This window comes from Garra rufa, chromosome 2, assembly GCF_049309525.1.
Source record: "Garra rufa chromosome 2, GarRuf1.0, whole genome shotgun sequence".
In the NCBI taxonomy this organism is placed as follows: Eukaryota; Metazoa; Chordata; class Actinopteri; order Cypriniformes; family Cyprinidae; genus Garra; species Garra rufa.
In genome coordinates this window covers 57,754,023-57,769,569 of record NC_133362.1, presented here as the reverse complement: position 1 = coordinate 57,769,569, position 15,547 = coordinate 57,754,023, and the positions used below count along the sequence as shown (strand labels likewise).

The 15,547-nt window shown below is 37.0% G+C and overlaps 1 protein-coding gene across 1 annotated transcript in view; it reads right to left on the bottom strand.

Moving 5' to 3' along the window:
* Nucleotides 1-15,547, bottom strand: part of LOC141326004 (uncharacterized) — a 100,591-nt gene that overhangs the window by 47,874 nt on the left and 37,170 nt on the right. The window contains exon 3 of the mRNA XM_073834716.1: nt 4,582-4,597. Coding sequence (XP_073690817.1) covers nt 4,582-4,597 — 16 coding nt within the window. The remainder of the gene's footprint in view (nt 1-4,581; nt 4,598-15,547) is intronic.

The window sequence follows — 15,547 nt, the reverse complement described above, 5'->3', positions numbered from 1 at the left end:
GATCATTAATATATAAAGTAAATAACTTAGGCCCCAGCACAGAGCCTTGGGGGACTCCACACTGCATTATTTCCAACTTAGATGCATATCCCATGTACTCTACATATTGTTGTCTATTTTCTAAGTAACTAGTAATCCAATTCAATACTACTCCTCTAATTCCATATGTCTGTAATTTAGATATCAATATACCATGATCAAGAGTATCAAAAGCCTTTTTAAGATCAATGAAAACTCCAACTGTATAATTTTTATGCTCCAATTCTGTAGTAATGTCCTCTGTGATTTTCATCAAAGCCATAGCTGTTGAACGGGTGCTTCTAAACCCAAATTGATTATCATGTATCAAAGAATATTTTTCAAGAAAATAATCAAATTTTTTAACAAAAAGCTTCTCCAAAATTTTTGAAAATTGAGAAAGCAAAGAAATAGGCCTATAATTTGTGAGACTATGCCTATCACCAGATTTAAAAAGAGGAATAATTCTGGCCACTTTCATTATTTCTGGAAAATAACCCGTATTAAAAGACAAATTAATTATATATTTTAATGGTCTAGTAATACAACATATAGTTTCCTTAACAATGTACATATCTAAGCCATCACTATCACATGAATATTTACTTTTAAATTTAGAGACAGTAGAAATAATTTCACTCTCACTAACTTCGTCCAAAAAAAGAGACTGCATAACTCTACTTTCACCTGTCCAGCTTTTATTTTCATTATATAATGGTATAGTTTTGGCAAGATTCGGACCAACATTAACAAAAAATGAATTAAATTCATCAGCCATTTTTTCACTACTTATCTCAACATTCTGTTCATTCATTAAATATAATGGCTGACTATAATTAATTTTACTGCCCATAACCTCCCTCAAAACCTTCCACATTCTTTTGATATTACTTTTATTTTCCATCAACACATTTGTATAATAATCTTTCTTTGCACATCTCATTATAGTAATCAACTTATTTTTATAAGCTTTATATTTTTTTTCTGCATTTACTGTCCGATATTTTACAAAATCCTGATAAAGCTTATTCTTCTTTTTACAAGATTTCAATAAACCCTTCGTCAACCAAGGTTTATTATTACTTCTTACTTTATCATTCAATATTTTTTTTGGACAATTTTTATTATATAACCATAAATACTTTTTAAGAAATAATTCATAAGCTTTATTTACATTATTCGTATTACAAACATCATTCCACTCTTCTTTCATAAGATCATCCCTAAATCCATTTAATGTTTCCTCAGTTCTTAACCTAATAACTTTACTAAACTTTTCTTTATTATTTTTTATTTCACAAAAGTAAGTTACAAATATTGGGAAATGATCTGTCATATCATTTATCAAAAGACCACTTTTAACCGTTTTTTCAAATTTATTTACAAAAATATTATCAATTAATGTGGCACAATTGGAGGTTATTCGACTAGGCCTAGTAATGGTAGGATAAAAGCCTCTACTATACATTAAATCCAAAAAATCTAGACTACTTGTATGATTAGACACATTCAAAAGATTTATATTAAAGTCCCCGCAGATTACAGACACTTTATTTTCATTCATCCCAACTAATAATTGCTCCAACTTATTATTAAATACCGTGATACTAGACCCTGGGGTTCTATATATACATGTGACAATAATATTCCTCTGTTTCTTCATTTCAATCTCAACAGTTAAACATTCCATTAAATCCTCTGTTGAAACAGTCATACACTCAATTATTCTACATTTCAGATCACTGCTAACATACAGAGCAACCCCCCCTCCTCTCTTACAGACCCGGTTAACATAAAACAATTCATAACCTTCAAAATGAAATTCCACACCTTTCTCATCCGTTAACCAAGTCTCAGACAACGCTATGACAGTAAATTTGTTTTGTAAAGTATTCAAATAATCATATATCTTACTAAAATTTGAATAAAGGCTTCTACAATTCAAATGAATAAGGGAAAAAGAGCCAGCCGTTTCTATATTACTAGTAAATTCTGCGTCTGTATAATATTTACATGTATCTTTTATATTCGGAAAAAAATTTGACCCCAAATCTAGTTCATCATAATCATAGACACATCCTTCTGCGTTTTCAATTTGTATAGGAATGTGTTCACACATTGTGGACATTATACTCGATGATATAAATTAGTGCTTGCCACAATGTAATCTCTACATACCTTATCCGTCATGTGACTTTTCATTTACATAACTGTCCAAGGAAAGTCGAAGAGATTCAACACTAGCTGTTATTTCCCCTGCAGGAGCATATTTGCTCCTACTGCGGACGGACTGCCACCCTACAGCCCGCAAGGCAGAGTCCCAATCCGGCTCTTTTCTTGGAACTTCCATCGTTACCCCAAAGTCCATTAAACCCTCAGCTGCTTTTTGTGGGTTTTCGAAAATCTTAGTCTTTCCATCCTGCAAAAACAACATCAGTTTTGCAGGGTAGACAATGCGAGACTTAATTTTTCGCTCTTGGAGTTGCTTCCTTGCGTTCCTATATTTTGCACGCTCCTTGAAGACATCGGTAGTGTAATCCTCATCAAAGTATATTCGTTGGTCCTTGATCCGAATGTCCTTTAGAGACCATGCAGCATGTAACACTCGTTGTTTCTCCTTGAAACTACGGAAACAAACAATGATTGATCTGGTGATAGGCCTATTCGTAACACGTCCAAAGGAGACACCTGTTGCTGCGGCGCGATGCGCCCTTTCAATGCAAATCTCTTCCCGGATGTTAAGTTGCTCACGAATAAGCTTTTCTATAAACTCAATCATATTACTTCCTTCGATTTTTTCCGGTACAGAGTAAATTCTTAAATTATTTCTCCGTGAACGGCTTTCCAGACCCTCACACTTCTCCTCAAGGTGCTTTTGTTTGCACATCAGCTGAAACAGCACTTTGGTCAAATCCATGTTACGATCCTCATTGCCCGCAATCCTCTGTTCGGCTTCATTCACCCTTGTTTTTAATTCTTCGAAATTCAATTTTATATCGCTCACCTCCTTCCTCAGCACACCAAAATTTTCAGCCGTTTCAGTTCGAAATAATTTAAGTTCCTTCAATATTTCCGAAGTATTATCGGCGCTACCAGCGCCCTTTCCCTCCAGGCTGGTTTGGTCATCTGACACAATGTTCAACAGCTCGCCTCGTCTTTGCTTTGATTTTGACATTATTTCACGCTCTTTTTCTTTTCTTTCTCTTTTCTTCTTCTTCAAATAATAACTTAATAATTCACATCATAATACACTTTAACCGAATCCACAAGCAGTAGTCAATCTTTAAAGTTTAAGGTTTTGTTTGCAAGACATACACCTTGACGCCGTCTGTTCGGCCTTGTTCTTCCATTTCTGGAACTCTTGAACACCCTTTTTACTGTTGTGATATGTTTGGATAGTTTTAATTAGCTTTCAGTAAAAATAAAATAAAATAAATAAAATTATCCCTTGGAAAAAAAACCTCCTTTTTGAGAATTTATTGAATTACCTTTTTTTCTGAGATAGTAGACATGGTTAACACCACATTTACACATGCAAATGGAATACATGTAAACTCTATTTTACTATATTTCACAATTTTTAGAATATTTCAAAGTTTGCTTACAAATACCTTAAAGAAAACTAAGTATAACACATATAGTTGGGATGTTTTGTAAAATGATAACATCTATGATTTGTTAATTCTATTTAACTTTTATTTAATTGACAACATTACAAAGAAAAGATTTCCAAAGTTTTCACTGACCAACTTACATGTATTTTATAAAATATAAACACTTTTTTTAAGTAACAAAAGTACAACATACTCCAAAACAATTGGGACAGAAGAAAAATAAAAGTGAAAAGGTTATAGAATAAGCTAAACTGCTTTGAAACAGTTGACATTGAATTGGTAATAGGTGAGGCAAAGCTAGAGTAATGAAGCTTAGCATAAGAGGAAAACACATTTTAAAATATATTCAATTAAAAAGCTTTTTTTTTTTTTTTAACAAACAAATGCAACCTTTTTTATTCATCCATTAAAAAATCGTATTTGCCTTTTTTAATAGTAATGTATATTTTATTTATAATACATAGGTTACATGCTTTTAAAATAAGCCTATCTAAACCCATAACACAGCCCACATTAACCCATACATAATTTTATTTCAAATATGACTCACACTGAGTCCGAATCTTTCGTCCGAATTTTTCGCACGTTCAAAAATAAAAACCTCATGTAATCTTTTTGCGTTTTTCGCATCTGTAGCCAAGGTTATTTTCGTAAACGAAAACTAAAACTAAGACGAAAACTATTGATCAAAAAACATTTTCGTAAACTGAAATAAAATAAAAATGTCAAAATAAATGAAAAACTAGAACGAAACGAAACTAACAACTTTTATTGAAAAACTAACTGAAATAAAATAATAATTATCAAAAATAAATAATCGTTTTCGTAATCATTATGTTCTCACCCCATGGCGGAAAAATAAAGACTGCGACGTTAAACTGCACCTGAATTAAATCTAGGCTACTGCATCAGTTTTTATTGAAGTAGTTTATGTAACAAGCGATCAAACCAATATACTGGAGCTGCTTAATCGTTAAATGATAGAGATTCAAACCCCCACGCGATCATTTGTAAATGACAGCGATTCCTCATGTCTATTAAACCTTTGAAAAGTCTTACCGGAACATTCAAATCTATATTTGCACTGCCGCTGACAGAGAGAGCGGTCATCATGTTAATGTAAAAAAAAAAAACAGCTTCACAAACAGTCTTTTCAAATACCCAGTCATTCATATTATCACAGCAATATTCTGATTAAAGGTCATAGTTTGGATATAAACACTGATGTGATGTCTATGGTAGAGATCAAAAGAGAGCACGTCATTTTTGAAAGTAATTGGCGCTTCAAGTAATGTTTGTGTCGGTTGCTTTGTTTCGCCACTAGATGGAAACAACTGTTAAAAAATGTATTTGTCCTTGACTACTAGAGATTAATTCAAAAACGCAGATTCATCCAGTTATGTTTTTGTGAGCAAATCATTTATTCATTCAAACCACTTTTTCATAAATTTAATATAAAAAGTTGGTGTATTAAATATATTCTATTTTAAATATTATGTATTAAATTATTAATAATTAATTCAAATGAATTTAACACTTTTTAATAGACTGAAGCAATTAATATTTTGTCTCACATTATTTTGCTTAGTTTAGAATTGCTAGGAAATCGTGATCTCTATTTAATCTCTAAAAAACTAAAACTAAAACTGAAACTAAACTATATAAAAACTAAATAGAAATGTGTTCACAAAATAGAAACTAAACTAAAACTAACAAAATTGTTAATGAAACTAATAAAAACTAAACTAAGTTTTATTGCAAAGTTGAAAACTATACTAAAATAAAACGAATTTAAAAAAGCAAAACTAAATTAACCTTGTCTGTAGCAAGCATTTTGAGAGGTGTTTTGACAGTTCAGAGCCACCGTACAAGCGAACGCCAAAATCCAGAATTGCGTCTGTCAAGTTCATTCACTTTGTCCCGCAGCACAAAGCACTGTAAAGGTCATTGTACGCTGAGTTCGCAAAAATTAGTGGTCTTCTTTAATATGTGGCTCCAGTAATGTTAGCAAAGCATTAAAGATTACTGACATCCTGAAATAAACGTTGAATCACCCGGGATAATCCCGCAGTTTATTAATAAGGAGGTGCACTTTAAAACTATTCCCTCATTCCTCTATATCTGTTTCTCTTTTTAAGAAGAGAGCGGACAACAACATCGTTCTATTTCGTGTTGTTTTGCGTTTTTTTTCCACAACGGATGAATTAATACCCATCGGACTTTATGTGCGTGACGAATTTTTAGGATTATGTATACGAAAAAACGCACACGAAAATTTCGGACTCAGTGTGCAATGCCTTGCTACACTGGCCGCGAACGGCGCAACAAGTTGCGTTAAAGCACATAGATCCCGTTATAATCTGTCATTCAGTAGCTGAGCTCGAGCGCTACAGTAAACGCATTCCGCACGCTTATGCTGCAGACAAGTTGACAAATAGATATAGAAAGTGCGCTTTGATGCATCCAGTGTAGAAATGGCATTAGGATGTGGCAGACCGTTTTCTTCTGCAAGTTTCAGCTCAAACATATTCGGTTTAAACTCGTCTTTACCAAACGCCCCCCAAAAACACCTCAGCGCCCCCCTTTCAAAATTATTGCTTTCAGCGCCCCCCGATGCTCTCCCAACGCCCCCTGGGGGGCGGTACCGCCCCCGTTGAGAAACCCTGGGTTAGGGTAAGGGTTATATGTGAAAAAGCGAAGAGTGCACCCTGTATCCAACTGCACCCCCATAGTGTTTCCGAGTTCTGTAGGTGTTAGAGAGCCGAAACTTGGTGTGTGCGCTAATTAGGGGGCGGGGAGTCGACTGCACCATGTTTCTCTAGCGCCACCAGGCGGTGAGATACTGAACTGCACCCACCTTATTTTTGAACCAACAGAGCTCAAGACTTGTACATATACTAATCCGGCCAGGGCCCGATCCAATGGGCTCAGTCCCGTCCCTCTAGAACCACCAGGTGCCGAGCAATGTTACTGCACCCACCGGTGCCCACTACAGACAGACAGACAGACAGATAGACAGACAGATAGACAGATAGATAGACAGATAGACAGACAGAAAGACAGACAGAAAGACAGACAGACAGACAGACAGACAGACAGACAGACAGATAGATAGATAGATAGATAGATAGATAGATACTAGACCGGAAGACGGTTTACACTACTATTCGCCGTTGGAAGTGACGACATGCGCACTGTGATAAAGGCCTATAGGCATGCTGGGTCAGGGTGTGTTTCTGTATGGAGCTGGGTCAATACATTCATCATTTACTCACCTGCTTCCATTGTTGCGATTTCATACTTTCCCTGTGTGAATCCTTTTACCTGTGTAAATAAAATGAAGAAATTAGCATTTATAAGATTAAATTATTGTAAAATGTTATAAATACTTATAGGAAACGTTTATAAATGTTTTAACATTTAACAATACTCAGGAATATCACAGATTCTATGTACATAGTTGTATTAAAGAGTACTGTCAGAGCACCCTAGTAATATTGATAATAAAAGAAAAGAAAAAAAATAAATAAAAAATAAATAAATAAAAAAGATTCGAATGGGTGTCTGGGACTTGGTTTTACTTTACATGTGTGAATCCTTTACCTTTTTGAATAAAAAGAACAACAACAAAAATAATCATTGAAAGCTTAAATTAAATGCTTAAAAAAACACTTGGGTTGTGAGGTGGTTTTTCCTTTGCCGCTTTCAAAGATCACACAAGTCTTGGGGTTTTGAAGCCAGAAGATAAGACTTTATTACAAAGTAACAAAGCCGAGAGACCCTGCAGGAGAATCTGTCAGGTCACTTTCAGTTGGCTCTTTTATACAGTTTTCTGCTAGGCGTGTTCTATACATTTCATACATATATGTCCCGAGGGTCACAACCTTGTGATGCAGTCATACAATGTATGTCTGTTCATTTCCAGAAGACCTTGTGATATAGGCCTTGTGATAAGACCGAGGCCTCCTTATACACAGGCAATACATACATGATTATAATAGTAGCTTGATGCATAAATGGCTATAGTTACATTGATTATACTTGATCTGATAAATGATTATAGTTACATTGATTATACTTAAATCTGATTAATAAAAACCTTCTTCATATTCCCCCTTTGAGACGTTCTACGTCTCACTTTCTCCATAGTGCTGTTTCATGATTCAAGTTTTCTAGTTACTACTACTCAGCGACCAACCAAAGTCACTACGTTTCGTTACCAAAGGCCTAAATCATGCCACTGCACTTTGGAGGGGTATCAGGGCCAAACTTCTCCCCTCACATTTAACTAGAAAGGAGTAAAAGACCCTGACACCTTAATCCACCTTTTCCCACTATATATATATAAAGGATTACAATTGTTTAAAGCATGTGCGTGCAATTTGTTGCGCCTTGCCTGTGGTTGTCACAGTTATGTAGTATACATATGTTAATAATATACAGAGTAGATAAAAGTTAAAAAAAGATGAATAAAAGGAAATAAAATATGCAAAATATGAAACAAATTAAAATACACATAATACAAGGTTCAGATTTACAGATACAATCTTAATCCTCATCAGAGGTATTTGAACTCTCATCTGTCAGTTGCAAACTTAATGTTGTCTTGTAAAACCAGTCCTGATAGCATTCATGTTGAGTTAGATTCAATTTTTCATCACCTTGATATCTTATCATTTCCATTTGTTTAACTGTAGCTTTAATAATTAGGGATTTCAATAAAGGTAGTACACAGCAAAATAATAATCCTCCTATTATTATAGCAATTCCTAAGAACATTCCCAATTTGGCAAACCATGCTCCCCATGCTCCTAATTTCAAATCAAGCCAATCCCATGTTTGACTGTCTCTTCCGGCATTTGCTTTAACTTCTGTTCTTAAATTTTTTAACTTAACCATAACTTCGCTAAATGTACCTCCAGGTGCAGTATTATTTGGTATGTAGGTACAACATTGGTCTCCAAACATAACACAAATTCCCCCTCTCTCAGCTAATAAAAAGTCTAAAGCTATCCTATTTTGCCATGTCATTCTGCTTGTTGCATCTAATTGTTCTCCTAATGCTGATAAAGCCTCATCAGTGTAATTAATAAATCTTTGTTGATTATAATATATGTAGTTTATCCATTCTGTATTTTTGTTTTGTGAAATCCAAATGAATATTGATTCTAACCCTGCTTTGATTTCATTTCTAGCTTTAAATTCATTGGGTATTCCTCTAGGTTGACCAATTGAATCAATATAAACTTTAGGGTCTGTTTCATAGGCTCTTCTAGGTCTGCTTTTTTCTTCATTTTTTGTTTCCTCTTCTAGAGTGATGTAACTCATTTTATGTGTTAGCATAACCCTAGTACATAGTCCTGACCAGTTTTCTGGTAACGTTGACAAGAGGCCATATTCTGGTCCACACATCCACCATATGTCTGCCAATGCAATATCAATTTCATCAAATATTGGTGGTGGGCCTTCCTTTATCTCTAGATAGTCCTCTTTACACTGCGGTATTTTCCATATTTTACTACATTTTCCTTTGAATTTTCCCACATCAATATTCCCCTTCTTTTTATAACATTCAAATTCTTGATCTGCCATTAATTGTATTTTTCCTTGTGGCTGTTGTGCCGTCTTCTGTAATATCGGCCAATTACGGGTGCGTATGCACTGTAGTTCAGTTGCTAACCTGTAATTTGTTGTGGATTGGAGAAACTGGCACCAGTATGGGCAGAATGCCATTTTTTGGGTACAGTTTCTAAAAGTATTTAGCTGTCTGGTTCTCTCTATGAAACATTTACCTCCTAATTTTACTACACCTAAGCCCATAACACTTGATATTCCTGGACACTTTTCAAACCATTCATCATAAAATGTTCTACAACTGGAACTGTGAATGGGTATTGGTACAATATATAAAATTGGTTTTGCTTCAAAGCAGACTACGCAGTTTTTCCATTTTTCTTTTTCTGCTGTAAAATTTACCCATTTATACCAATTATTGTCTTCTGCCTTTTCCCATAAGATATCTGAATTGCTAGTTTCCCCATAACTTATATTCTGATTATCACTCACAATGTGTCTATTTTGCCTTGATCTTGTTTGCTTCTCACCCAATCCTTGTTCTTCTTGGATTAGGTTAGTTCCACTACCGGGTTCAACTGAGAGCGGAAAAGTCAATTGTAGGGAAGTGTGGTTGACAGTCTGAGCAATGGGGTCTGGAGTTGTAGTGTTGATGGTAGCTTGAACTTGTGACGAGCATCTGATGATTAGGCATATTATCAGAGTTATTATTTTTATTGGCTTGTTCAGCTTCTTCTGCCGCATTCTGCACTTCACTGTTTCCAACTCTCGGACTATCTTGCTCATCTGTTTCTGATCTGGTTTCTCCCGTTCTTGTTTTTTGTTTAGGAACTCTTGTGCAGTGGTTTAAATGATACCAGGTGTTGCTTCCTTCCACTTGGACTGCTGTTGAAGTAGCTGCTGTCACTTTATAAGGTCCTTCCCTCCTCGGTTCATTCCATTTCCTTCTGAATACCCTCAGATAGACCTGATCTCCTGGGGTAATTGGACAGGTGGTTTCCGTCTCCTCACTTGGCTCCTTTCTCTGTTCCTGCACACAAATAGCTTTATGGATAGCAGTTAGTTTTTTCATGTATTCTCTTAATTCCATTTGTAATTGTTCTAATGGGGGTCCCTTGTATGGGCCTCTGCCACATGGAACAGGCATAGGTCGACCAGTAAGCATTTCATGCGGTGTTAGATGCGTTTTTCTGTTAGTTTGCATGCGATAGCTCATTAGGGCAAGAGGTAAAGCATCAATCCAATTAAGCTTAGTGCTTGCGCATATTTTGTTGAGTTTAGCCTTGAGAACACCATTCAATTTCTCAACTTGGCCTTGACTTTGTGGATGATAGACACACCCTAATCTTTGTTTTATTCTTAAGTGTTGCATTACTTGTTTTACCGTTTTCTGGATAAAGGCTGATCCATTGTCTGAGCTTATTTCTGACGGGATTCCAAATCTTGGAAACACTTCTCTTGTCAAAAATTTTATCACTGTTCCTGCCCCTTCATCTGCTGATGGTGTTGCTTCTACCCAACGGCTAAATCGGTCGACAATTACAAGCATGTATCTTTTGCCCTGTACACGTTTTATCATATCCACATAGTCCATCACTAAGTGTTTAAATGGTCCTTCAGGTACAGGAATATGACCTATTGGTGTTGTTATTCCCTTTCTGACATTATACTTAGCACAGATCTCACATGTAGACAAAAATTCCTCTACCATTGCATACAAGTATGGGGACCAATACCCTTGCTGTTTAATTTTCCTTATTACTTCCCCCTTTGCACAATGGTCAAAACCATGTGCATCTACGATAAGGATGTTCAAGAGTGAGATTGGTGCAACAATGTGTCCTTCATGTGAACGCCAAATGTTTTGGGAATCTTTTGTTGCTCCTCTTTGATGCCACATAGACTGTTCATATGGGCCTGCCTGCTGTTGAATTCGAATAATGTCATCCATGCTTGGGGTTGGCTCTATTAGTACTTCTGGGGCTAGTATAGCTATTTGGCTCCCTGAGGCCTTTTTGGCTTCCGAATCTGCTACGTTGTTACCTTTAATGACAAAGTCATTTCCTTTTTTGTGAGCTTGACATTTGATAATAGCTACTCGCTTTGGTAACATCATAGCAGAAATTAGTTGACCTATCTGTTCAGCATGCTGGATGGGAGTTCCATCACTCTTTTTAAAGCCTCTTTGTTTCCATACTGCTCCAAAGAGATGACATACCCCATGTGAATATGCGGAATCTGTGAAGATATTTGCGATCTTTCCTTTTGCTAATTGACATGCAGCTGTAAGGGCTTTTAATTCTGCTAGTTGAGCAGAGCATGGCTGTGTACAATGTTGAGATACTACAGGCACAAAGTCATTTCCGTTTTTTCTTACCACTGCATATCCAGTATGGATTCCCAAATGATCTCTAAAACTGGATCCGTCCACAAAGTAAGACACTTCTGCTTCAGGAATGGGGATAGACTCAAGGTCAGGTCGTAACCTAGTAAATGCTAATGAATTAGCTACGCAATCATGTGGTTTACCTTCATAAATCAATGGAATTAATTCAGCTGGATTCACAGTATTGCATCGTTTAATAGTAACATCAGGATATGTAAGTAACATTGCATATGCTAGCGTACGAGCTGGGGTCAGAACAAATTTTCCTTGTTCAATTAACTCTGTAGTTTTATGATGTGTGTAAATTATAACCGGGTATCCCATAGTTATTTTAGATGCTTTTTCATATGCCTGATTTACAGCCGCAAGCCCTTGTTGATAACATGGTGGGTAGCCTTGCGCTACATTGTCTAGTTTAGTACTATAGTAAGCTATTGGCTGTTTTTTCCTACCACTACAGGTCTCTTGCATTAATACAGCTGATGCATATCCGTCAGCTCTGTTGGCCACATACAGGTGAAATGGCTTGGAATAGTCAGGTGTACTTAAGGCGGGAGCCTTTTGTATCTCTTTCTTGATAGACTCGAATGCTATCAAGGCATCAGTATGCCATGTTAATGAAGCATTTAAGTTTTGCAGTCCTGCTTCCTTCATAAGGTCTCTCAAAGGAGCTATTTTTATAGCATAATCCTCTATCCAATCACTACTGAAGCTAGTCATTCCTAAGAAGGTCATCATCTGACCTACTGTTTGTGGCATTGGTGCTTTGCTTATACCTTCTAAATGTGTTGGGGCTATGGCCTTCGTGCCATAGGAAATCAATCGCCCTAGGTATTCTACTTGTGGCAAACAATATTGCAGTTTGGTTTTAGATACTTTGTGACCTCCTTGAGCTAACTTTGTGAGCACTTTAATGGAATCTCTATGACATTGTTCTACTGATGGTGAACATAGAATTAAATCATCCATATATTGCAGCAAAGTGCTATCAAGCAGGAGGTCTTCCAAATCAGCTTTAAGGATTTGTTTAAAAATATGTGGTGAATGTTTAAACCCCTGAGCTAAGCGGGCATATGAATATTGTTTACCAGCATAGGTAAATGCAAACAAGTGCCTACTTTCCTCTGCCACTGGGATGCTGAAAAATGCAGAACAAAGATCAATTACTGTAAAGTATTTGGCTTCAGGTGGGATATTAGTCAGCAGTGTGTGTGGGTTAGGAACATCAGCTGGCCAATCTTCCACTACATCATTGATTGCTCTTAAATCATGTACAAGACGCCATTTAGTTTTGTTTGCTTTACGTATGGGATAAATGGGAGTGTTGCAATAACTGTTGGTTTCTATCAAAACTCCAGCTTTTAGAAGTCCTTCAATTGTATCCTTTATACCTAATTCAGCCTCTGGGCTTAAAGGATATTGCATTTTTCTGGGGAGGCGTGCATTTGGTTTAAGCTGCACTTGTACAGGGCAGGCTGATTTTACTAGCCCTACATCTGTATCATGTTGAGACCATAGCTCGGGTGGCACTTGATGTTCAACTTCCTGTAAAAGGTTCGTAGTAATGCTGTCTGGCTCTGGTGCTGACATCATTTGCATTTGTGACTTCTGGTTAATGACTACCTCTTGAGGAATGCCTAGCAGAGACGTACCACACAAGATTTTTATGTAGTTCTTGTCAGCAGAATGAAAAATCAATGGATTTATTGTAGGTTCCCATTTACTTTGTTCGGCCTTTTTCATCATTGGTCCTAGATCTTTTGTTTTCCAATCTTTTCCTACATATAAAGATATATGAGGTGTGGAATCATTTACATTGAACCATCTCTTTATGAACTCATTTTCGGCTATTTTCAAGGCTGCTCCCTGTTTGCCTATAATGATGTATTGTGAGATCATTTCAACTTTTTGCTCTTTGGTCCCTTCTTGCCATTCTTTTTCTATGTCTGCCTTTCTCAAGGGGTCATATTTCATAGTACAGTGGAATCCTGACTTGGGTATTTGTGATTCAGGGATCTGCGCTTCAATGAATCTACCCCATTTGTCTATTGTCTGTCTCACATCATTCTCTATCTGCCCTATCCAGTACACATTTGCTTTTGGCTCAGAAATCATCATTTGGGTTCCCTTCATGTCTACATACACTCCCTCTGTTGAACACCAAATTTGTAAGCCTAATTTACACAATGCATCTCTTCCTAACAGATTAATAGGAGTTTGATCTGATACAAGGATAGGCATGGTCACACTTTTGTTTTTTGTTTGCAAGCGGATTGGAGCCGTCATAGGAATTAACTGTATCTGTCCCGAGAATCCTACGGTCTTTACAAATTTTCCAGACCTGGGGAGGTGTGAGGCATAATCTGATTTTATACATGTATAACTGGCTCCCGTATCTAGCATCATCGGTATTCTTTTCCCTTCTACTTCAATTTGCATAACAGGTTCTTGATTTGCATTAGTTGTTAAAATTGAACATTGTCTCTCCCCTATAGGATTCTCTGGGCATCCCTAGTATTCTTGATTTGGGCCTCCCCAGTGGTTCACTGGACCCCGAAAAGGTGCCCGCCAGCCCGTCCCCCTTCCTGCCCCGGGTGCCAGTTGCCAGGGATTAGTAGGGCAGTCTCTTTTGTTATGTCCTGGCTGTCCGCATCCCCAGCATACACCTGGAGGAAAATTAGGAGCTCTGCCTCTCCCTCCCTGTCCCCGTGGTTGAGGTTTTCTTTTCCATTCGGGGGGACCCTGTTGCTGAGCATAAACATTGACGATAGGGGTCGGAGTCTGGTTTGGGTTAGAGTGGTTTGTTGCTGGTAGAGTTGTAGGGACAGCTGTTTGGGAAGCATTTACAGAAGCCATCACATTCATTTGGTTAGATTCACCTTTCTTTACAACTGCTTGAATCTTTTTCTTATTTTTGGCAGTTAGTTCCTCAAGCTGTAACTGAGTTAACTTTCTCTGTAGTTCTTTCTCTTGTGTGTTGAGCTTTTGTTCATTTTTTCTGTACAGTTCCACTGCATGAGTCACATGGTCACAAAACTCTTTGTGTGTTTTAGAGTTTAAACCAACTACATCCTCCAGTTTGCTTTTTACAGCTTGTGGCATGGCTTCTATTACGGCATTTCTGAACAATGTAGCCATTAGAGGGTCTCCTTCTGGATTCCCTTCAGTCTCTTGCTTCCACCTTTTCAATTGTCTCTGAACATATGTAACTGGGTTTTCATTTTCCCCCAGTTGTTCTCCCTTCAATGCTTTAGGGTCAACTCTAGTTGGATATTCAGCACGTAATGCTTGCCACACGGCAGGGCGGAATACATCAAAAACAGTCCCGTCCATGTAATGTGAGTCTACAGCTCTCTCTAATCCAGACTCTTGGAGGATTTCTTCCATTTTTGGTCCTCCTATAGTTTTTGCCAGGAGTGCTTTAATGTCACCTACAGCTAGAAGCTTGCCCATAGTTTCTTCTTCGAACACTCTAATCCATTTCCCAGCACCTTCGTGCATGTCCGGGAGACGGGTGACCAGCCCTTCTAGGTCCTGCGAAGCCCAAGGTATATATTGGCCCTGTGTTCCTTTAATTAAAATCGGGAGTTGTTTTGTCAGTGGTCTAAGCCTTCCTTTTTCTTTTTCTCGTGACCACCTTCCTTCATCAGCTGCAGGCTCCTTTTCACCTTCTTCTACTCTGCTCTCTGGGGACCTACTTCCTTGTCTTAATATTCTATCTGTTTCATCCACAAATTTTTCTGTTTCTTTGATCCTTCTACTTAACTCTGCCTCTAATAATCTTGCTTCTACTTCAATTTCATCCTCCATTCTTTCTGACTGGTCACTTGGTTTCTTTACACTTGGGGTTTTTTGTTCATATTGTGTTTTTACTTTCTCCAAAGCAGTCTGAACTTGTTTATAACAGTCTAAATATGAGCCTTTCTGTCTGCTTTTTGGCCTTACATCAGGTCCT